Below are 24842 nucleotides of genomic sequence, written 5' to 3'. Positions count from 1 at the left end.
CCATAAGGACACTCGTCAAAAAGCCAAATCAAGGAAAGCGACGAGAGATATGAAAGATACCTCTGCCGCGCCATCCACAACGAAGCCAACTAGCATCTTCGCCCAGTGACTCCTTATCTATAAACAGGTAGCGTGACTTCCATCCACGATCGTTCACCTTTCTAGCCCTCTCAACTAAAGTAGGATGCCCTCTCTTCAGCACCAAGGTACATCTGTTCTTGGTTATATGTAATTTATACGCATATACTAAATCTGACAGGTCAAAAGGCTCCTCCCAATCTTTGGTCACCTTTTCAAAAACAAGAGCTATTCTCCAAAATTAGGGCATCACTTGTCCCAGGCTCACATCTAGTACCCCCATTAGAGATCGGGACAGTGAACCAAATTAAAAGGTGTATCCCAACTTAAAAGGGTACTCACACATCACCACATATCCCTCAGGGCAGTTTTCTGGCTTCTCTTCTTCAGTTGGGACCTGGACTACGGTACATTCAGGCATCCCCGCCAAAGCAACAAACGATGGAACGTCCTCTTCCACAAAGTCACTCGGAGGATCGTCATTATCAACCATCTCTCCTACTACTTCACTTTCCCCTCTTTCCAAAACCCTAAGTGACAATCTAGTTCTTTGAGGCAAATTCAACTCCCCAGTCATAAGCTAACTACAAGTCAAGTAGGAATTAGAAGGCAAGGTCGAGAAATTACCTGTTAAACAACCGGATATTATGAAGATTCTTCGGAGAGCTTGAAGCAGCAGCGAAATTGAGAAGACAATTTGGGGATTTTTTCGGAGAGCGAAAGCAAAAATTAAGGAAGTGTGTAGAAGTGGGAAATAAAGTGGCACGGTTATTTATGGGGTAATTAGGTGAGAAGTTATGGCAGTTTCAAATTTGATTTTTAATGGGATAGTAGGAAGTTGCAATTGTTCCCTTTATCTACCCACGATCAAACCAACAATTGGGGGCAAATTGTTATGGTCGATTTTTGGGCACGTCCCGACGCACGACAGATCGCACGACAAGAATGGACGACATACGAGAACATAACTGACCCAGTGAAAGATAAGGATTAACCGAGTCTCAGAAATATCTTTGCCCAATAACATCATTATCCTATTTCAAATAGAATCCCGTTCAAGACTATCTTCAACAGTTAGATAGACTCAAGACTAAGTCCAAGCAACAACTCCCAAAATTCAAGGAGAACGTTGGCTGCTTCCAACAGCTCTCCGGCTTGGTTTAATTGTTTATTTTTCCTCATTATAAATAGCCTAGCATTTGTATTCAGTAGGGAGGCAATTCATTCACATTCTACTTAGATTCTAAAGCTCTCACAACTATTGTAATCAACAGTTCTTCATAGTGAAACGGTGGTCTTGCATCCACCCGCAGTTTTTGGGTTTTCTGCGTCACCAAAACAACTTGTCCTTTATTGTTTCGTTTTTACCTAAATTCCATAGTTAATACTCTAGCCGTCGTACGTCCCAGCCTTAGGTCGCCCTTAGACAAAATTTGGCATAAACAAGCATCACATTAAACACATGAGAGTCACATGTTATGTTAGGATTGGAATATTACATTACTCCTCATCCTCATAAGTCCTAACATAACTTCATTTACACTACAAATTCGAAATAAGCTACATCAGATCAACTAGATATAGATCGACATACACATACCATGATACCAAGCATCGACGTAGTCCTGCTTATTACACTTATTTATTTAACTCGATCGATCTTTGTCTTAACACCCTTGTTAACGAACCATTGCAAGCATAGACACCGTTCCATCGCACGATTATTAACGCAAGCAATCTTACTTGCAAACGCTTTCTGGATATTTAATCCGTTTACATGTAAGACCTGCACGACAATTTGGGTTCTTTATATCACAAAAATTTCCTTTTCCTTCGCATTTAAGTTGATCTTTTGCTTCGTACTCGTTTAAATCAAGTTGTTCTTTTGCTGCCATTATTTCTTGCATGTAAAACGCAGCAAGTTGTTCCTTTCCTAGTTCTTGTATTATGGTTTTCATAACTTCTGGGTTTGTTTCTATTGTTGGTTGCATACTGCCGAGCGTAGGAGCTGCATAAATCATTACAATTTTTCATAATTATAATTATGATAATTAGCAACTTCTTAATTAAATAAGCAGAAATCCAAAATCTTAACTCCTTCAATTCGATCTTGATACCATGTTAAAATTACGTTATTATTGACATTAATTTATTTAAGCTAGCGTACGTAATGACAATTTTCTTAGAAATTAAAATTACCTACTCCGTATGTCATTAACCAATTAGGCTAGTTAGCATACATGTATAATGAAATCGAAGCTAAAGATGGAGGGGGAAAATGATTATACGTATTCTAGGGATAGTGAGCATCAGAAATGCCAAGAGAGCCATCTTAAAATTGGAAGTGGATGAAGTTGTTGATACCTTATTAGCCATGCTCTTTTTTTTGTTGTTTATAAGTTTATTTTCTTTTGTTTGATTGATTGATGTGGATGAAGATGACTTAATTAGTTGGAACCTATCTATTCTCCACATTAATCGCTATTATTCGTGTTACTTATGGTTCTCAATTTTATAATATATAAAAAATTGATATATATTGAAGTTTAAATGAAGAGCAAGCTAAATAGAATTCATGTGAGTATATTTTTTTTATTAAAGAGTTAAAGTAGAGTGTATGGATAAAGTAAAATTATTTGCGACTATTTTATAATATTTTTTAATTACTACATATTTGTAATGTGAGATGATTCAGATGAGTAATGTAATGACAATATTTTTAGTTTTTTCTTCTTCGCGTTATTTATTTCCTAGTCAACTAGACTAATAATGAAAGTTTTTTTTTGTTTTAAAAAAAACCTTGCGATGCTCGTTATTTATTAAAGTAAATAACATGAATCAAATCCAAATTGATGGCATATCGACATCAAATCTGCAATGTTATTTATAACATATCGCTGTCAATTCGGATGGATGGTTCGATGATAGCTTGAGTTGAACTCTGTTGAAGCAAGCTGATCATTTCATTCATTTGGCTGCGAGCTCGGGTACGGTGGTTCAATTTTTAGGTGGGTTTCGGTTATTTTCGTACATTTTTTTGTTAGGATTTTTTTTGACTTTTACCAATACTCCCTCCGTGTTTTAATAAGTGTTACACTTATTAAATCCGGCCATGTTTTAATAACTGTTACACTTTCTTTTTTTGACAAAAAGCTACATTAAAATATTATATATCTCCTCTCATGATCACAACCCAGACCTACTAATACTTTTTTTATTATATTTTTCCTCTTACATTCATTACTTTTCAATAAACTATTAATCCCACTATCTTTCTTTTACAATTTGTAATACTCCAACTACCCCACTTACGTATTATTTTATTTAAGTCAATTAAATTGCTTAAAACTATGTGACCGTCAAACTGTAACACTTAAAAAAACATGGAGGGAGTAAAAAAAATCAAAAAATTATTTTTTACCACCAAAACTTCTAAAACTTTTATTTTACCATCAAATAAAAAATTAAAAACTGTTTTTTACCACCTGTCGTCAAAAACCTAACAGAATTTTTTAAATTGTTCGATTTTCGTGTCAGACACATGCTCTATAGGGGTTTTTGGGCGCATTTTGGCCCTACGAGTCCAATTTGAGGTCAGAATTGAAAAAAAATATCAAAAATGCCTCGTTTTGCGTGTTTAAAAATACCTCAATCTGCGTAAAACACGTAAAACGAGGCATTTTCGATCATTTTTGTCATTTTTGACCTCAAATGAATTCATAGGGACAAAGTACCCCCTAAAACTATAAAAAAAAAAAAAAAAAAAAAAAAACATGTTTTGCGCACAAAATTCGAAGAATTTTTTATTTTAACCATTAGATTTAACGGTTTTCTTGACGTTAGGTGATATAAAACAATTTTCAGAATTTTTTTTAGTGGTAAAATAAAAATTTTAGAAGTTTTGGTGGTAAAAAATAATTTTTTAATTTTTTTTTTTATAAAAGTCAAATTTTCCTTTTTATTAATTAGATTCGAGTCGCAAACAGTTCAGGCTATAAACAATTAAATTCACCGATAAAGTTAATTAGTTTGAAACAAGTTGGGTTGGGAGCGGCTTTATCCAATTTTATACAATTTCGGGTAAATATCTTTGTGTCACTGGAAAAAATTATAATTCTTAAAACTTATATGTAGATCGTAGTATTTCTCAAATTAAATTTAAAAGTTAAAAAAAAAAAGACATAATTTTATTGAATTGCTAATTAAAAACCATTATTTTGTAGAGGTAAGATGATGGGCCTTATCGGGCTGAAATCCCTCACGGATCAACCTAGCCTAGACTAACAGGCTAGACAATTTGAGAGAACGGGGAAGGTAAGAGAATCTCACCCCCCAAATTGTTACTAATAGGATTGAACCTCAACCAGTCAACCTTATAATTGGAAGGTGCTCTCCTTTCTAATAGACCAAGCTTAGCTTTAATAATCATTTGTATATGCATTATTTGTGAGCGTATGGACACAGTCATGACTTTGGTTGTATTGTAAAACCACTTGTATGTATAATAATATAAACAAGCTTAAGTGTATGTTAACCCTCGTGTATAGAGAGAGAGAGAGAGAGAAAGTGTAGTGTAATTTATTACAAGTATAATCTTCCTATTTATTTTTATCAAAGTTTGAGCCAACATTTATAGAAGTAATTGGAATACTCCCTCCGTCCGCAAAACTTCGACCCGCTTGGTCTAATTTTAGTCTCAAAATGATCAGTCCATTTGCATTAAAATACTCACCAATTTACAACAATAATATTTATGCAAAATTAACTTCCTCGTATAAAATTTTGTTTTTTCATTTAATTTACTCCCTTCGTCCCCAAATGATAGTCCCTTATGGGCAAATTTTAGTCCCAAAATATTCACCCAATTTGTTTTTTCCAACAACCATTAATATTAATTTTTTACCAAAGTTCTCTCCAATTTGCAACAATATTGGTGCAAATTTAACTTTCCCATGTAAATTTTGTTTTCCCATGTACTTTTATTACTTTCTCTCTCTACTTTTTTGCATACCCAATGTCAATTTACTTTTTCAATGTACTTTTACTATTCTTATTTGTGTTTATTAATTCCCGTCAAAAATGCCCATAAGGGACTATCAAAAGGGGACGGAGGGAGTATTTTTAATACTTTTTCTCTCTACTTTTACACAAACTCTATGTAAATTTATCTTTTCAATATATTTTTATTTCTTTTTATTTAAGTTTCTTACAAATGCGAAATCAATTCAAAATAGTCGAAGTTTTAGAGATGGAGGGAGTACTACATTTTCTTTTGATTTTAATTTTGATTTAGGGATAGGGATTAAGAACGGGAACCCTAAATTTCATCTTTCGTGTCTGTAATGGAGGTAGTTGACTAGTTGCCAATATTTTCGGCAAGTGTCAGGCGTTACTTGCTGAATCATATTTAATGTATTGCTGCATGGATCAACACGTACGTGATACCATTAATGCTCGCTAAATTATGAAATTATCACATTTCATACAAGTATATTCGGGAATTGGGATATGTAGCTAACTCCATATTCTAAACTTCCAAATTCCAACATATATATACGGAGCATTTGATAAGGAGTACTGCTTTCATTTCCAAAATATGGAGTATTACTTTCTTTGTTTTCTTATACTGCTATCTTTTTTACTAATAGAAAAAAGCTATATGCAGCTCCTAAGAAGCTAAAATTAGAAAGAATAGACATTAAATAAACATTTATTACACCAACTTGCTAGTGAATTGTCGATAATTTCCAACTTAAAAAATATATATATATATATATATATTAAATGCTTATATTAAAGACAGCATATAGCATAACCCTTCTTAATAATTAGGGGTGAGCAAATATTCCGGGTACCCGGAATTGGAACCGAGACCGATTAGGAACTGGCGGGTGCAATGCGAAATTAAATTGGACCCGGTGGTTCCAATTCCGGGTAATAATTTAAGGATCTGGTTGAAACCGGTTCCAATTCCAATTCTCAAGTTTTTGGAACCGCAACCGGTTCGGTACCCGGTTACCCAACATATCTTGAACTAAATATGTTTTTAAAAACAAAAATATATAAAATAAAAAAAAAATTAATAGTTAACATAAATAAAATAGCTTAATGCATATAAAAATATAAGTATTAAACGCTAAAAATGAAAATAAACCAAAAAAATATTAGGAAAAATTGTCAAAAATAATACAAACTTTGAGCGGTCCGCCAAAAACTAGTCAAAATTTTAATTATTTTTGAATAATACAAACTTTAGGGAGTATCCGCTTTAAACGGGAAATTTTACCTACAACCTATATAACCGGTTAACTTTTTTTTTTGATAAATTTATTTAAGAATTTGATTAACTCCTAATTAAAGATTTAATCATAGTTAATTAGCAATTAAATAATTATAAAAAAATAATTAAAAAAATAAAACTCTTACCACCCGCCACCCCACCTCCTCAACTAGCAGCTCCACCAACAACTTCCCTCCCTCTAACCACCAGCACCGTAACCCCATTCCCCTCCCCCCAAATCATCACCACCGAAATCCCTCTCCCTCCCCACGAAAACCCCCAAATCTGCTCCTTCACCACCGAAATACCCAAACGCTCCTTCCCCGGCCATCAAAAACCCAAGCTGATAGGGTTTTGGGGGTGGGGGTAGAGGCGGTTAGAGGTTTTGGTGGGGTTTCAATTGGTGGTCTTATGTGGTGGTTGGGAGTCGGGGAGAGGGAAGGGTAAGGATGCCAGAATTGGTGTCGTTGGTGTAAGGGAGGGGCTGAGGCACGGCAGGGGGTCGCAGGAGTACGGACGTCGGGGAAATGAGTTTGGCAGGGAAGGGATACGGTGGCTGGTACGGAGGGGGCTGTTTTTTCTTTTTTTATATAATAATTAATCATAATAATAATAAATTTTAAAAGATAAAAATTAAAGTGTCAAACCAATAGAATTACGACACGTGTCCCACATACCTACTAATTAAGTCATCAACAAGTTATAACCTGTTTATAGCGGATACTCCCCAAACTTTGTATTATTTAGAAATAATTGAAAGTTTGACTTGTTTTTTGCAGATCGCTTAAAGTTTGTATTATTTTTGACAATTTTTCCAAAATATTATGATTTGTATTATATTTTAACACTAAGGTATATAAGTGGGCTTCCGGAATCAAAACCGGTACCTGTTGGAACCAATTCCAATTCCTAAATTATAGCACTATCTGCATGTTGCATCCGCTCCAAAACTACAAAAAGGTGGAATGTACATGCAGGTATACTCTAATGTACATGGGCATATAAATGAACATAGTTTTCATTTATAATGTACATGGACATATATATAAAAGAACATAGTGTTCATTCATAATGTACACGAGATTTTTGTGCAACAATTTTGTATATATTTTTTCTTTTTCTTTTTCTTTTTTTTTTAAGAAATTTTGTACATAATGAAATAGGTAAATAGTACTGTAATTATTTTTGACCTGGTCTCAACCAATTCCGGGTCCGGATCCTAAAATTTTGACCGGGTACCCAGTTTGCTCACCCCTATTATTAATCGGGGTAAAACTATTAAAGGCACTAAAATAGAGGAAAATTCTCTATAGAGTTAATGAAAATAAAAAAGAATTAAAGAAAAATTAACTAGAAGACTGATGACCGAGGAGGGTTCTGGAATGGCTCAAGCATCATCTATTTATTGGAAGCAATTAAAAAGTCTTGGGGGCTTTCTACTGGTAAGAACACCGGTAGAAGCCCCTACAAAGATTCACAATTGAGATCAGAAAGAAAAGAGATGAAAGAGAAGGAGAAAAAAGGGGAAAGAGGAATATCGTAAATTAAACGAATGCTACAAAAACCCTTCCAACGGAGAAACTTAGAAGGAAACTAAAAAAGCCTTTCAGGAGATGGTTAAAGTGGGCTTTTTAGGAGTGGTAAAATACGTAATATCCTATTTATTACTTGCATTGAAACGAATATAACAAGATCTCACGTACTAATTAATTTTTATGGTTTACAAAAATAACATGCAATCTTATTTAAAGTTTTAAACTATATGACCAAATAAACAAGATAGATCAAACTTTCAAGAAAAAAAGGTAGGTATCAATTCGGATTTTTAAATTTAAGTCTTACTAAATTAATTATTGTGTTCAAATAAATCGATATCTAATTTAGGATTTTTTTTTTTTACTTTTACCACCAAAAAAAATCAACAAATTGTTTTTTACCACCACAAAAAATTCTAAAATTATTTTTTACCACCTATCGTTAAGAAAACTGTTAAATCTAACGGTTTAAAAAAATTCTTCAATTTTCGTGCGCAAAACATGTTTTTCCTAGGTTTAGGGGGGCATTTTGTCCCAAAGGATCCAATTTGAGTTCAGAATTGACAAAAAATGATCGGAAATGCCTCATGTTGCGTGTTCACGTAAATTGAGATATTTTTAAACACGCAAAACGAGGCATCGATTATTTTTTGTCAATTCTGACCTCAAATTGGAACCCTTGGGCCAAAATAACCCCCTAAACCTATGAAGAAAATGTTTTGCGCACGAAAATCGAAAATTTTAAAAAATTCCATTAGGTTTTTGACGACATGTGGTAAAAAACAATTTTTTTTAGTTTTTGTTTGGTGGTAAAATAAAATTTTTAAAAGTTTTGGTGATAAAATACAATTTTTGGATTTTTTTTTGGTGGTAAAAGTCAAAAAATCCTCTAATTTATTTTATTTTATTTTGTTGATTTTGAATCGGGTTGGTCGGTAGACTTTTGACACCTCTAGCCCTCTAGGCCATACTATTACATCTTTTTGTCAATCAGTAAATGTATATTTCTGTACCAAATTAATGAAATTATCCTACTTTTTGTCATTGTGTGTGGACTTTGAAGTGGGACAACATTAAAAAATTATGGTAACAAAGTTAAGCATAAAACAAATATTATGGATTTATATGGGGCATGTAAAAAAGTTACGGGCACAAATTTATGCATAAAATAATAGTTGGTGCAGCGAAAGTTTATACAAGTGTGGAGTATATAACTATTTAATTATGAATGCATGGTTCGTGTAGGCGGATGTACGATCCGTATGGTACATCCGCTTTAAAACTATTTAAATATCAATATATGGTTAGTGAAATCAAGTTGGGGTTTTTTTTTTATCTAATTTGTCAATTATTCATTCAATTAATCAATTCGTAAAACCCTACATTGAATTGAGAAAAACTCCAATTTAATTTCACTAACCCTAATTACACATGATTTTCCCCTCGATTTTGAATTGTCAATTGGTTGAAGTTATTTATGCAGAATTAATACCCTCAATTGAGAAAATGCAAGAAATGAATTCAAATTTGCAAGAAGAAGAGATAGAAATAGAGGGAAGAACAGGGGAAATCGAGAGAAGAGAGAGGGAAAGAGAGGAAAAAGGACAAGGAAGCCACTAGTGGGACCCAATATGACATCATGTAGAAAAGTGGTGGCGGTTTTTAGTGTTTTGAACAAAACTAGGTAGTATGATACAATAAAATTAAAAAAACTTGAGGTGATAATGTAAAAATTGATTGTTATAGATGGCGGTATTTTTCAAATTTTCCTTGAATTAATTTCTTTTTCACGGGATTAATATTACGGAGTATAATTTATAACAGCCCGTCTTGTGTGTGGCCAGCCACACCATGTGATCACTTATAAAAGAACAAAGTAACTCATATAAAACTGACTAAGTAATCCCGATTATACTGACTAAGTAACCCCTATAACATTAATCAAGTAACCCTATAACACTGACGAAATAACCACTGTAAAAATTTATAAACTGTGCATTGCATGGACACTATGCTAGTTTATATTATTTGAACAAATAAACAATAAATGGATCAAATTTCAAGAATGCAGGTACTATTACATCTTTCTGTTTCAATTTTTTTTACTTTTTTGAACAGATTACATCTTTTTGTTAATTAATGATGACTGTATATTTCTGCACCAAATTAATTTACTTATATTTTGTGAATTTTGTCATTATGTGTGGACTACTACATTAAAAAAATTCGGGGAACCAAGTTAAGAATTAAACAAATACTACGAATTGTGGATTTATGGGAAATGTTATGTGGACAAATTCATGCATAAAATAAATTGTATGGGGCATGTATTCAATCATGGCAACTAACCTTTAATGGTTCTATACACGTGTACACGTTTACATACTACTAGTAGTTGGTACTTGGTAGTTGGTGGGAAGAAAGTTTCTACTAGTATATAACTATTGAAATATCTCGTAGAGTTAACTTAATATAATCATCCATCCGATCAATTGTTAGTGGAGTTGATGGGAAGCTCTCTATGTAACTTTAATGTCACGAGTTAGAGTCCAGTTAGACTGAACTACACAACATAATAATACTCCATCCATCTTTTATTTACATGTCTATTTCTCTTTATTATGTGAGTGATAAATGTTAAAAATAAACATATAAATAAAAGACGAAGGGAGTAGTACATAAATAAAAGAAAAGAAAAAATATATATTTATTGCCTTAAAACTGTATTATCACGACAACGAATCTAATAGTGTATACTCCGTGTAAAATAACTTTGTCTGATAGAGAAACCTCTTGCGAAGTTTCCTTATTCTATATACGAAGAATATATTAGATTAAAGAAGCATTATTTTGTTTTCTTCAAACTAAAACATTTCAAGATTTTCATCACTTTTTTTCCATTCAAAAACATAAGAACTTAAAAATCATCTTACGTTGAGTCTTTTCCATGGATCCATCAAGTGCTTCCACCAAAAGAGAAGTAGCCCATGATGTTTTCCCATACCTCGTTGAATACAAAGATGGAACAATAGAAAGATTAGCCGGAACTAACCATGTTCCTCCAGGCTTTGACCCAACAACAAGGGTCACCTCCAAAGATGTCGTACTTGTACCCAACACGTGTCTCTCTGCTAGGCTCTACCGTCCTACAGATGCAACCACTTGTGAGAAGTTGCCAATTGTCTTGTACTTTCACGGGGGAGCCTTTCTTATAGCCTCCCCCGCGGAGCCTGTCTACCACAATTTTTGTAACCTACTTTCAGGGTCCGCCAATGCCTTGGTAGTCTCTCTAGACTATAGGCTGGCCCCTGAAAACCCTCTTCCCACCGCATTTGATGATGCATGGGCAGCCATTAAGTGGGTGGCTGCCCATGCTAATGAAAGCGGACTAGAAAATTGGCTTAATCAAGGAGTGGATTTTAATAAGGTCTTTTTAGTAGGTGATAGTGCGGGGGCCACTATGGCCCACCATCTAGCAGCTCGGATGGTTGAAATCATTGATCAAGTTAAAATTTACGGTATTAGTCTTATTCACCCGTATTTTTGGAGTTCTAAGCGTATTGGATTAGAGCAAGCCGATCCGGTGAGAAAAGAGTTGGTGGATAAATGGTGGGAGTATGTTTGCCCGTCGGATAAAGGATGTGATGACCCGCTAATCAACCCGTTTGTCGAAGGAGCTCCGAGTTTTGATCAAATTATGTGTGAGAAAATGCTTGTGCTTGTTGCGGAGAAGGATATATTAAGGGATAGAGGGAGACTATACTATGAAGTAATGTCGAAGCATAAGAAAGTTGAGTATTTTGAGACATTAGGGGAAGATCATGTGTTTTACATTTTCAATCCTCATTTTGGCAAGGCTAAGGCGTTGATGTCAAAATTAGCATCTTTCATTAACAAGTAACAATCAAGGGGAGTGATAATTCAGGAATATCAGAATATGGTATGAGTAGAATTTAATTTGAGGGACATTTTACTTCTTGTTATCAAAAGTCTATAGAGTTACCTTTTTGTTATTAAGAGTTCATTTAGTTTTTTGTTATTCATTTATTTATTTATTTATTTTTTGGAACTAAGAGCTCAATTTCAATCGAAGAAGGCTAAAAGGAGCTGAAACAAACAAAATAACAGTAAAAAGTTGATGTAGTTTTCATTTTGAGATGTAAAGTTTGCAAAAGTAGTTCTATTTTGCCGCCCCCAATTAAAATTTGACCGAAGACTTTTACTATCACGTTTTTTGTCACATTATTTAATGACCTTTTACGCCTCGAGCCAACTCCAAATTCGAACTGAGCCCCATCAAGCCAAGGTTTGACCGATCCAAATTGAAACAGCACAAATTACCATGACTTTTTTTTTTTTTTTTTTTTTTTTTTTTTTTTTTTTTTTGTGACGAATACCATGACTCATTAATTCATTATCACCTTTACTTCTGCTTACGCGAAAAAAGATCAAAGTCCATCTCCATTCATAGGAAAGTCTGGCAAAGGATAGCTCTAGTCATGACTTGGTCTTGGGCTGGGTTTAGGTTTATCTTTTATACTTTTTGGGCTGGGTTATTATGACTTGGTCTTGGGCTGGGTTATTATGACTTGGTCTTGGGCTGGGTTTAGGTTTATCTTTTATACTTTTTGGGCTGGGTTATTATGACTTGGTCTTGGGCTGGGTTATTATGACTTGGTCTTGGGCTGGGTTTAGGTTTATCTTTATCTTTAAAACTTTTTGTAATTTGGTACCTAGGGCAATGGCCAATGGGCAAATCACAAGATTTACAACTCACATGTGGTAGTGTGGTACCCATGATTCCATATTTATACTAAAATAAAAAAAAAAAAAAAAAAAACTGTAAATTCTTTTTTATTTTTTTTCAAACCAAGCTGCGAATTTCATTAAATAAGATCAATTTCCACCAAAGTAGTTAGGCTTTGGGGAAAAGAAGTAAGGGAGACAAACTCATTACAACCCTTAGTATCCCATCTTACAACGCTATGTGCTAGAGTATTACCCACACACTTGACATGAGAAAAAGAAAAAGAACTAAAATAGGAAGATAGGCTAATAATATCATCATATAGCATAAACACAGGAGAAAAGCCCACGGATTTGTTCTTCACAGCTCTCACCACATTGCTCGCATCAGTCTCAAGATGAACTCTGTCATAGCCCAGCCTTCTTGCTATTACCAATCCAAAGTGACATGCGGCAACATGTATTAGTGTAAAATATAAGCAGATGTACGTGAAAAATAAAATTCATATTTCAGGCATTGGTATTTTGCTACTATGTGTTTAGATCAAGGAATACAAGTACTCCTAAGAGTCCTAATAAACAGGTGATACTAACTCTCAACTCAACTAAAAACTTACTCGAAACCATTATTATTTATTCATACACAATTACTCAATATATATAGGCATATCCAGTGGCGGATCCAGGATTTTTAAGGTGCTGGGTCACTGTCACCTATATCGATCATCACTCATCGACCGCATATCGGAGGTGGATGAATTTTGTGATAGACGATGAGTTTGTGGAGGAGGATGCTTGGGACTAAAGAAACTTGTTATATCATATGTTTTTTATGAAAATTAAGTCACAATTTCAATTTAATTACAAAATCCAATATTGTCAAAAATAGATTAATTCAATCTTTTTGCAACTTATCTATTCTACCCAAGTGGTTTTAGAATATTATAGCCAATTAAGTCACAATACCCAATTTAATTATACAAACATAATATATACAACACAAATTAGAAAAACCACTTAATGTAATGTCTCAACAACACAAAACATAACAACATTGAAGGATAATCAAATTAATCACATGATAATCAAATATCATAAGTTCATCATCATTTCAAAAGGAAAACCAAAAAAAAAAAATATTCTATTTCTAGCTAATGCTACTACAATGAATTAAATGAAAAAAGAAGGAAAAAATTGAAATAATCACATGAAAATCAATAAATCACATAACCATAACATAGGAAGGAAAAAAAAAAAGCAAAAAAAAAAAGATAAAAGGAATTCCAAAAAAAAAAAAAAAAATAAAAAAACAAAAACAAAAAAACAAAAAGATAAAAGGAATACAAAAATTACAAGTAATAGGGCTCACAAAAAAATAAAAGGAATTCCAAAAAAAAAAAAAAAAAAACAAAAACAAAAACAAAAAAACAAAAAGATAAAAGGAATACAAAAATTACAAGTAATAGGGCTCACAAAAAGATAAAAGGAATTCCAAAAAAAAAAAAAAAAAAAACAAAAACAAAAACAAAAAAACAAAAAGATAAAAGGAATACAAAAATTACAAGTAATAGGGCTCGAACTCAAGACTTGTGTGGCTAGGGCCTTGCTAATTGGGCTTTATCCCAATCCCTCCAACCACTAAGCTACAAGATTGTATTGCTAACTTATAACCAAAAATAATGTTTATATCCTATTTTCCAATAGGTGCCATTTAAAAAAAAAAAAAAAAAAAAATTTTTTTTTTTTTTTCCTGCTAGGTCACGTGACCTAGCAGGACCAAGGCTAGATCCGCCACTGGGCATATCCACAACCCAATACGCATTTTTGCCTGCTGTCAAAAAAAAAAAAAAAAAAAAAAAAAAAAAAAAAAAAAACAAAAAACAGAAAACAACGCATTTTTGAAGAAATTAGCATTCCTAAATGATATGCTTGAAAATCATGAATTTCCCTTTAGATACGGAGTATTAATACTATTTTTGTTTTCTTAAAGTAGCGCTCATTTACATGTACATGAGTCATGAGGGCACGCACATATCTTTCCGAAAAGAAGTTAGAGTGGAGCAATAAAATTTCAAACAGAAAGAAAAGCTTATTGTTCACTCTTCTCGTCTCTTTAGCTAAGGTATAACCTCAAAGCTTAAAAATACAATTTTTTTCCCCCCTAAATTATCCACAAACGTTTCCAAAAATTGCAAAAAGTGAAAAGGATAAAGGATGTTTTATGTTATGTTGCAATTGCAATACGAAATATGAAACTTTCCCATTTAATTCCTTACTATATGAATGCACCAAATAATTCGCGACTCAAAAAAGTATAATCCAATAAAATTAAAGCAATGGAATCATAAGAACTCATGATTTATATATGTGTCTTTATGCTTTTAATTCTTTCGCATACATCACCTCCTTTATTAAGTATACAATGGCATCCTATGTATAATGTAGCAAATTACAAGTAAGCAATATTAGAGGCTTCAAAAAAAAAAAAAAAAAAAGGAAAGAATCATTTTTTTTTTTTTTTTTTTTTTTTTTGAGAAAGAACCAAGGAATCATTTTACTTGATGACATTTGTTTTCAAATAACATTGGTAAAAAATGAAACAGCATATAAAATACAAATAGTGCAAAATTAACAACATTGTAATTATTTTGAGACGGACAAACTATTAAATTATGTACTCGTAATTCACAACAATAAAACTTGTTGATATACATGCATACATCTTATTAGATCTGAAATTTATATAATGCTTTGTTGCTATATACTCTATATATATATATTTTTTTTGAAGGAACTTTGTTGCTATATATTGTTGTTGTATGATTGGGTCTATAAAGAGCCACTCAAACTTTATTAGCGTTAGACTGTCAGCAAAACCAAATTTTGAAAAATTAACAAGTTGATATTTTGAATTAGAGAAAAGTACTTGTAGAGTAATATATAGACTTTTTTTTTTTGGGACTAAAGTTATAAACCAATCATAAAACAGAGTAAAAAGGAATGAAAAAGAAGTGGATCCAAGTTAAAGGACTAATGTATTTTTTTTCAATGAAGCTTGTCATCATTTTAAGTTGTTACAAAATCCATGATGACCCTTGGGTAGGGTTGTACTTGTAAAGAAAGACTCTTCAAAGAAAATTTCTGAAAATAGATTTGAGTGGTTTGTTCTTAGTCACGGATGTAGCAAACGAAAACTTTATCATGGCCCTAATCTAATCAAAAGCCTTAGGACACATGAAATAAAAAGGAAAAAAAATGCGCCCAAGTTTTTTTTTTTTTTTTTTTTAAGTGTTTAGAGAGCCACAAAGGTGGGGTGAGAATCAATCCCGAAATCTCCGAAAATCGGGAGAAAAACTCTAACCACTTAAACTATCCCTCACTCTCACCCAAACATATTATGATCTTCTATTATTTAATTTAAGTAGTTTTATTTTTAACATAATATTCACAATAGGCAAATAGTTAAAATGTGGTCAAGGTACGTCACTCTTAAATTATCATTGTTAATTCTAATTAAACCTTGTGAAAGTTGTGATTACACTTGAACGATCGCATCCTTGTTCTATTCCTTCATTTGCAAAACAATATTATACTTAATTGGTATAATGTAAGTAGTAATTGTATAGTGTTTGGCTGTTTGCATTTTCATAACAATCTGCTATAGCAATATTGCCAATATAGCAGATTATAAAACGGGCCAGCAATGTTGCCAGCCCATTCCAATTTCCGTCTTTACTTCTTATTTTTTTTTATTCTTATTTTGTACTTTGTAATAATGCAAGTATGTAAAGTAAACTTTGTTTACCAAACAAGTTAGAAACCAAATTGTGTTTGACTAAATTCAACAAGAGAAGAAAAATCACATTGCAATATAGCAAATTAACTTGATAAAGATAATAATAATTGAGATTCAATAAACTAATTGCTTGTTTATATATAGACGAATGCAAACACTAAAACATCCCATCATCCTTCAAATCCCTCCTTAATATACCAATCAAAAGCTTAAATAAGTAATAAAAAGAGCTAATCTAATGAGATAATTAAATACAATTCTGTGTGCTGTCCTATGAAAATTTAATTAGTTAAATTCAATTCTTCAAATATTGCTTAAACAAGTTTAGGACCTTGTTGTCCATTACTCTTGCCCATTTCAAGAGCATGAGCACCATGAGGGAGGTCTTCATTAGGAATGTACTTGCCCCAATACCAATGGTTCTTCCATACAATGCTCATCTCCTCGATAGGGATACCTCTAGTCTCGGGGAGGAAGAAGTAGATGAACAATGACATAACCACGACGAAAAAAGCAAAGAATAGGAAGAGCCCGAACTTGAAGTGGCAGAGCATAGTGAGGAAAATCTGAGCTATTACGAAAGTGAAAAACATGTTGACAGACACGTTGATACTCTGTGCTGCTGACCTGATCTCCAAGGGGAAGATTTCTGAAGGTACTAGCCATCCCAATGGACCCCATGACCACGCGAAGGCAGACACATAGATGCATATGAAGAGCACCACCACTATCGCGTACCATTCTGGTAGGTTAGTGGCGTTTCCACTTACTCCAAACTTCACTCCAATAAAAATTGCCACAATTACCTGTAACATTATAACAAAGTTTGTATCAGCAATTCAGCAGCAGCAAATTCTCTTAGGCAGTCTTTATGTATCAGTTGGAATTTTATTTTCTTTTCATACATCAGTAATTCATAAACTTCTAAATGACCTAAGACAACTACATTATGTGTAACGATCACAGTTAAATGATGAACTGATGTAACATTATTAGCCTAAACAAAGAAAAATCGAGGAGAAAAGATTATTAGTACCTGACAGATGAACATCTGAACACCACCCTCAAGGAAGAGGAACCTACGACCCCATTTATCAACACCATAAATCGAAACCAAAGTAGCAACCACATTGACTCCACCAGTGATAACAGCAGACATAAGCGAAGCATTGTCCTTAAACCCAATAGTCTTAAACAGGACAGGAGCATAGAACATGATAACATTGATACCAGTAAGCTGTTGGAAGAAAGGGATCGCGATAGCCATAGTAAGATGAGGCCTATACTTCTTCTGTAGGAGATTTCTCCAAGGGTGTTCAACCTTCTTGGAGGCCTCACTAGCGGCCACTAAGTCATTAAACTCGTCTTCAACATCATCGACTCCACGTACTCTTTTAAGTTTCTGGATGGCTTCATCACGCTTACCACGTTCAATCAAAGAGTTAGGGGTGTCAGGGAGGAGTAAGGCGCCCACGCTGATGATGATAGCAGGGACCATGGCACCTCCTAGACTCAATCTCCAACCCCAATCATGGATTTTGGCGAAGAAATAGTTGAGTACATTGGCTATTAAGATACCAATTGTAATGGAGAGTTGGAACACAATGTTGAGTGATCCTCTGTATCTGTAAGGTGCTGTTTCTGATAGGTATAGAGGTACTGACTGTAATTACACAAAATTATTAACCATTAGTTAGTGTGCACAAATTAATCAACTCAACTATGTAATAAAGGAAATTTCATTGCATAAATTTCAAACATTTCCATTACATAATTCTCTTATCAACTAATTTAATTCCTTAGCTTTAAAACGACCTAAAATTAAATATTCATGTCTATAACTTAAACTTTGTCTCATACGTATAAACAAGTGAGTTGGAAGGTTTCATACAAACTAAAGACATATGAGGTTCACATATCAAAATTGTCATGAGGCAAATTGAAGAACGTGTCGAAAAAGATAAATTGAGTTTATTAAAGATTATAAAGATTACTCCGTATTAAAAGTCGGACAAATTATCACGCTTAGTGAATGAGATGGAGCAATTATATTGGTTAAATTTGAGATCTTTTGGGACAAGGAAAATGTATCAAGATGGACCACAAGAAACACAAATTAGTCACAGTGGTTTTGACTGTTAATATGTGATTGTACATAAACAAGAAAGTTTTAAGTTAAAGATATGATTAAATACTACTCTTACATTGGTTGAATTGAAAGCTGTAGAAAAAATCACAATTTAAAAGAAAAATATACCAAGTTGATGAGAAAAATAACATTACTTTTTTTGTCCCTACCTCATTAGTCATTATCCTAAATAATTTCAATTAACTTTATCATCATTAAAAGGAGTAAACAAATTTTGTGATTAAATTTTCTGCAAATTGCCCAACTACTCTGAATTGAATTCAACGCCGGAACATAAACGCTTATAAATTTATATTTTTGCTGAATCATTATGAAGAAATTAATGGCTGAAATATGAACAATTAATATTTATTTGTTCACATACACGTCCATAATTGATGCATGATGGTGTAGATATGGCAACATATAGTATTTTTAAGCCAGAAATCGAATCAAATAATTTCAAATGAGTCGTTATCTTTAGCTATTGATTTTTTTATATGGATCTATTCTATTGTACAATTCTACAAGCCTGAATCATAAACCCAATATTTGAGATTACTAGATTTCACAAAAAAAAAAAATAATAAATAAATAAAAAAATAAAAATTATGATACGGAGTATATGTTACCATAAAATTACAATTTAGATATCGGTGAATTTAGGTAAGGTTTATCACATTCTTTGAACATTTTATTTCACATTTGTTGAACATAATTTTTCGCTAACCGCTAATTCAGATAAGGTCAACCACAAACATAGTGTAATTTCACTCTCTACTAATCTGCTTACATTATTTGAAAGAACAGCAAAACATTCCGAAGCACTAATATTTAGTTCATGGAAACTCAATCACATCCAAAATTCATAATTTTTTTTTTTTTTTTTTGACAATAGCAACAAAATATATAATTAATGAATGAAGAAAAAGGTAGTTGTACCAACATTTATTTTTTCAGAAGTTAACAGGACAAAACCCAAACAGAATCTTGAAACAAATAGACAAAAACCATGTAAAATTAATTTTTTTAAAAGAAAAGGAAAAACTGAAATTTGGATTTTTCTGTCAAAAAAAATCAGTAAAATTAAAATAAATAAAAAAATCCACAAATTGATAATTAAGACAGAGAAAAACCTTTTTCAGAACCCAAAAAATTCACACAAACAAAAAAGAACAATCAATCAAACAAAGAATAATTCTTTCTTTAATTTAAATTGGAAAAAAAAACAACAAAATAAAAATAAAATAAAAAGAAGAAAATTACCTGATTGGCAAATCCAACACCAAAACCCAGCAAAATTCGACCAATAATAAGCATCGCAACATTTTGTGCCAAAGCATTGATGATTGCACCAGCGCAGAAAAGAACACCTCCAAATAACATAGACAATTTTCTGCCCAATTTTCTTGTTACGTATGATGCAACAAGTGAAGCTAACAAAGCAGCCAAATACAAAGATGATGTGAACAATGTTAATGTCACACTGTCAAATTTGCAGTACTGATTTGTTGATTTATCTTGCGTTTCTTTTCGGTACACCGATGGGAAAAACTTTTTCAGAAAGTCCGGCATGGATGTCACACCACCTACACAAAACACGCGTTCAGAATAAATTTAATTAGTATCGTTGTAACAAACGTGAAACATATCTAACGTGTTATATTTTATTATGACTAGTAGAATTGAACGGAAAATATGCAAGTTTAATTTGTTTTTATTACCAGAAATTCCGATGTCATAACCGAAGATGAGACCACCCATGGCAGCAACAATGCATGTTGCTAGGACGTAAGGGGTGAGTTTTCCGGGGTATTCTTTGCCCCCTTGCGTTACGAACCCGCCCGCTGGCATCTTTTTTCTTCTTGAATGAAAAAAAAACAGAGGATTGGAAAACAGAGGAATTTAGAGAAGGGAAAAAAATAGAGAATGAATAATAGAGAAGTGGGAGTAGAAAAGAGGGGGTATAAATAGGGAGATATGTTGGACTGTTGGTATCTTTGGTCGTAGAATAAGGAAAGTGGTAGCTGTCAATTATAATTTGCTAAGTATTATGATTTGTTGAATTAAATTATTAGGATACTTATTTGTAATAATAATAATGATATTTTTATTAAGGATAAGATTAAAGAAATTAGCATTGACTTGGAAATTTCGCAGGATTTTATGCAAATTGCATGCAATTTTATTGCCAACGGAACCCTTTGTGTGAAATTGGAACGTTGGATGAATGTGCTATATTATGGCTGACTTCCTGTTACATGTTTTAGGAAATTTTATTTAATCTAGTTTTGGTTAACAATATTGGCGACATTAGAGTTTGTGTACTTTTGAACTACTCGTACTAATAAGATAAGATTATAAGATGTTTTAAAGATGGATGAATGGATAATTCAGAATTTTAATTACATTAAAAGCCTATAATTTAGAATTTGAGTAACAACAAACCTTTATTGATCAAATTTTAGATAATACGGAAGTAACAAATTATCGATATGACATTAGACTTTGTGTATTGCTCAAAATTTTAACAAATTGGTTTTTAGGTTCCAACTAACCTATAGTCTCTTTTTCCTTGTTCCAACTTCCAAGCAATGGTTCTACTTATTTATCAATTATATTTCTCCTCTTATTATTAATTCCGAGGTTAATATTAACACCAGATAAACACACAAATAGTGTGGACGTTTACTTCCTTAATTACTGTTAAATAGGGTCGAAATCAAGCCACAATTTTTTTAAAATTATAGAGCAATTTGAATACTTGGTATTTGACTATTGGAGTACCACTTGTATAAGACTTTCAACCAAACCGGATTACAATTGGGTTGCTGATTCGGAGCCGAACTATTGAAGCAACGGCCCACGCGGCCCACCTATTTTGCTAACTTCACAAGTTATTGTCCACCAAAATAATTTTAAAATTAAATTAATTTAATTATTACTTGTTTTTTTTAATAGAATTATTACTTGTATTTTCTTAAGCACATCATAGTAGTCTACGTCATCTCATATTCACATGTACAATTATAAGTATATCCTTATCCCATAGTGGAGAGTACCGTGTTTTTTTTAAGAAACAAATTTAATTATTATTATTTTTTTTTTTTTTTTTTTTTTTGAAAGAAGGATTACTCCGTATGATACCATATGAATTATAAAGATAATATGTATGTAAAATGTAATGATGTAATTGTTTAGACAGTTATACATATCTTACGTAATATTATCCTACTATGTAAACAACTGTCTAGTATTGACATAGAAAAATGTTACATTTGTCAATATTTGTATTGAATTTGAAAATTATTAATTACGAAGTATTATATAAAACACACCGTAAAACTTAATTTAAAAAATACACCATTCAATTAGACCTGTGTCTAACCATATGTACAAAGTATTCGCTGCAATAAAATCTTAAATTTTACAGCAATTTACATACATCGTGGCTAATTATTATACAAATTTCTTGATTAGGGAGTAAAATAGATGGTATGATATTTGTCAAAATAAATTTCTATAAAGTGCTCTTTAATTTGAAACATAAGGATAGAATATAGTTTCTTACTTCATACCTACGTGTAAGTTTGCTGACTCGGATATTACAAATCGAATCACCAAATTAATGTTTACCTTATCATGTTTGGATAGTGTTAGCTAATGCCTTTTTAAGTCGGTAATATAAATTCGAATCAATATCTTAGGTTATATGGAAATTATATATATAGGATTCACATTATATGTCACATATAATTAAATTGTAAAATGCACTTTTGGTATAAAAGGTTTCTCTTCATTGGATAAAAACGTGACTCAAAAACATGCATCTTCATATAACACCGTTGTATAGTTTTATTATTCATGTGAATCCTTTTCAAAGACAGCTATTGCTTGCCCCTTAATTTCCAATACAGCTTTTATGACTTGTCCATTAGCTTACAAATATATCGTTTTCATTTATCCAAATTAAGTAACTAATTATTTGGTGGTTGATTATTTTGCAAGGTTTACTTTCTTTATTAATCTAATTATATCGGCACAACGTTGTTCGTGACACCCTTGTTGATATTTGTTTTCGGTCTGATATTTTTGCAAGAAAGGAGGTTAACGTTGGGTTGACCGGAGGGAACGACGGGGCTCTTCGACCAGCAGATGTGTTGCTTTATTTCTGGGATAGAGGCCTTGATGTATGTGTTGACTTGATGGGGTCTTCACCTTTGACACAATCGGGGTTGTCTGACTTCGTTCCTGGTCATGTTGTGTCGGCGGCGGCTCAACGGAAGCGGGACAAGTATGGGGCGCGTTGCAGGGCTATTGGCTATGGTTTTCTTTCTTTCTCCTTTTCTTCGTTGGGGGAATTAGAGAAGGATGCTATTGTGTTGCTGAAGCGGGTTCAGGCGTTTGCTAAGACTCAGGATATTGGTGCTTAGCTCGTGCAACTGCTCACATCTTCAACATGGTCGAGTTCGCTATAGCTAGAGGGGTGGGGCCCAGATTGTATCTCGGCTCCCCACCAATTTCTTGTAAATTGATTGACATTGTTGGTTTTTGATGATGATGATGATAATAATGATAATAATAATAATAATAATAATAATAATAATAATAATAATAATAATAATAATAATAATAGTTAATTAAGACAAGAACAAATTTTTATGTAATAATTTTGTTTGGTCAATTTCGACATGTACACATAGGACTGCGAGTATGACATGTTCTCAATAATTAAGATTACAAATTTGAGTAAAGAATATAAAGTACGATCATCATTTGTGTTTATAGACGATTTAGTTCGATTTTTTTTATCTTAGTCCAAAGAATTTCATAAGATAAAGTTGATCGCAATATTTGAAAATGATACTCGCATTTAATAATAAGTGCATTACATCCATCCGGTCACTAATCGTTAAAGTGCGAAAACAAAGGAGATGTTGCTAACCGTAGGTAAGTTCAAATCAATCAAAATATATTGAAGTGTTACTGTAATTATACTTTGTGTATTGTATATAAGATTGCTACTTTCTTAGTACTAATTATCAATTAATAAATTATAATTTGTGTATTGTATATACGATTACTTGGTAAAGCTCTATAATGCTAGGAAAAATATGAGATCAAATTCCGTCAATATTATTGTTTTTATATGCTTAGTCTAGGTTTAAAAAAAAATGCTCACCCTACAAACAATCAACAACAATTATAATTGAAAAATTAAATTTTTTTTAAAAAAGAACTGTTTAACAAGTAGTTTGGCCTTTGACTTGAGCTATAACTAATTTTACTTCATGCATTTCGTAATCCATGACCATTGCCCACAAACTCCAAAATTCTCAACTCATTGATTAATCTTTGATCTTGAGATGATTGGTCTTAATTTAAAAGGCCCCAAAATAGAGGTCTGAGTCAATGTACATGTATGCATAATGGAGTGCTATTGAGCTAACTTGTGAACCTCTTAGGCCTAACATATACTACGTAGAACATTTGACAAATACTTAGAAAACAATGAAATTATTATTATTACAAGTATTTAATTTTATTTTCAGGTTTTTGGAAAAAAATGCAAAGAGCATGTATGTTGACAAAATCTCACCTACTTTCGGATTTATATATATATATATATATATATATATATATATATATATATATATATATATATATATATATATATATATATATATATATATATATATATATATATATATATATAGCATATTTACGGAGTTGAAGTATAATTTTTTTATAAAAAAGATTTAAATTGATAAAAGAAAAGTCAAAAATACAATTTACGCGTGAAGGGTCCATACCATGATGGGTGATTTGAATGATATCCTGCCAAGATAATACATACCCTACTAATTTGTGTAATTGCATATACACTGTACATAAAACATAATAATAGTGAAATTAGTTAATATTATAGCAAAAATTTTGCATGAAGACTTGAGACTTTTACTAGTCAAATGAAATATTTTTCAGATGGTAGGAGTAATATCGTCAGAGAATTTTAATTTTAAAAATAAAGGTCTCCTCAAAATAGTATTCACACTATTTTTATTCCACCTTGTTGAGTCGCAATCTTTATCTATCATTATCAATGAGGTCCATACCTTAGCTTATGCCCTTATATTATGACGTCAATGGACTAACATTTTCTTTTTCACATTTTGGGTGTCTTCTTTGGTGTACCACTAACTAAGGCACTAATCTATGCTCGGTTTTTTTTTTTTGGCAAACTAATCTATGCTCCTTAATCACTCATTGCATATATAT

General features: G+C 32.3%; 1 protein-coding gene and 1 pseudogene across 1 annotated transcript; one reads left to right on the top strand and one right to left on the bottom strand.

Annotated features, from left to right (window-relative positions):
• Window positions 1-10840: 10840 nt before the first annotated feature.
• Window positions 10841-13444, top strand: LOC145578266 (putative carboxylesterase 2 pseudogene; annotated as a pseudogene).
• A 3098-nt stretch (window positions 13445-16542) lies between these two features.
• On the bottom strand, window positions 16543-20503 carry LOC145577442 (sugar transport protein 1-like). The gene is made up of 4 exons (XM_081634876.1): window positions 20288-20503; window positions 19830-20152; window positions 17472-18098; window positions 16543-17241 (listed from the first exon to the last, which is right to left on the bottom strand). Exons 1-4 carry the CDS (start codon window positions 20415-20417, stop codon window positions 16750-16752), a joined length of 1572 nt encoding a protein of 523 aa, XP_081491002.1. The 5' UTR covers window positions 20418-20503; the 3' UTR covers window positions 16543-16749.
• Between the last annotated feature and the right edge of the window lie 4339 nt (window positions 20504-24842).

The sequence above is a fragment of the Chenopodium album genome, chromosome 14 (genome assembly GCF_948465745.1).
Source record: "Chenopodium album chromosome 14, dcCheAlbu1.1, whole genome shotgun sequence".
NCBI classification, from domain to species: domain Eukaryota; kingdom Viridiplantae; phylum Streptophyta; class Magnoliopsida; order Caryophyllales; family Amaranthaceae; genus Chenopodium; species Chenopodium album.
This window is presented reverse-complemented; position numbering and strand designations above follow the sequence as displayed.

Coding starts and splice junctions, on each gene's coding strand:
- LOC145577442 (XM_081634876.1), bottom strand. CDS start 20,417: ATGCCAGCGGGCGGGTTCGTAACGCAAGGGGGCAAAGAATACCCCGGA. Junction 20,153..20,287: donor TTATGACATCGGAATTTCTG/GTAATAAAAACA, acceptor TGTTTTGTGTAG/GTGGTGTGACATCCATGCCG. Junction 18,099..19,829: donor GTGTTGGATTTGCCAATCAG/GTAATTTTCTTC, acceptor GTGTAATTACAG/TCAGTACCTCTATACCTATC.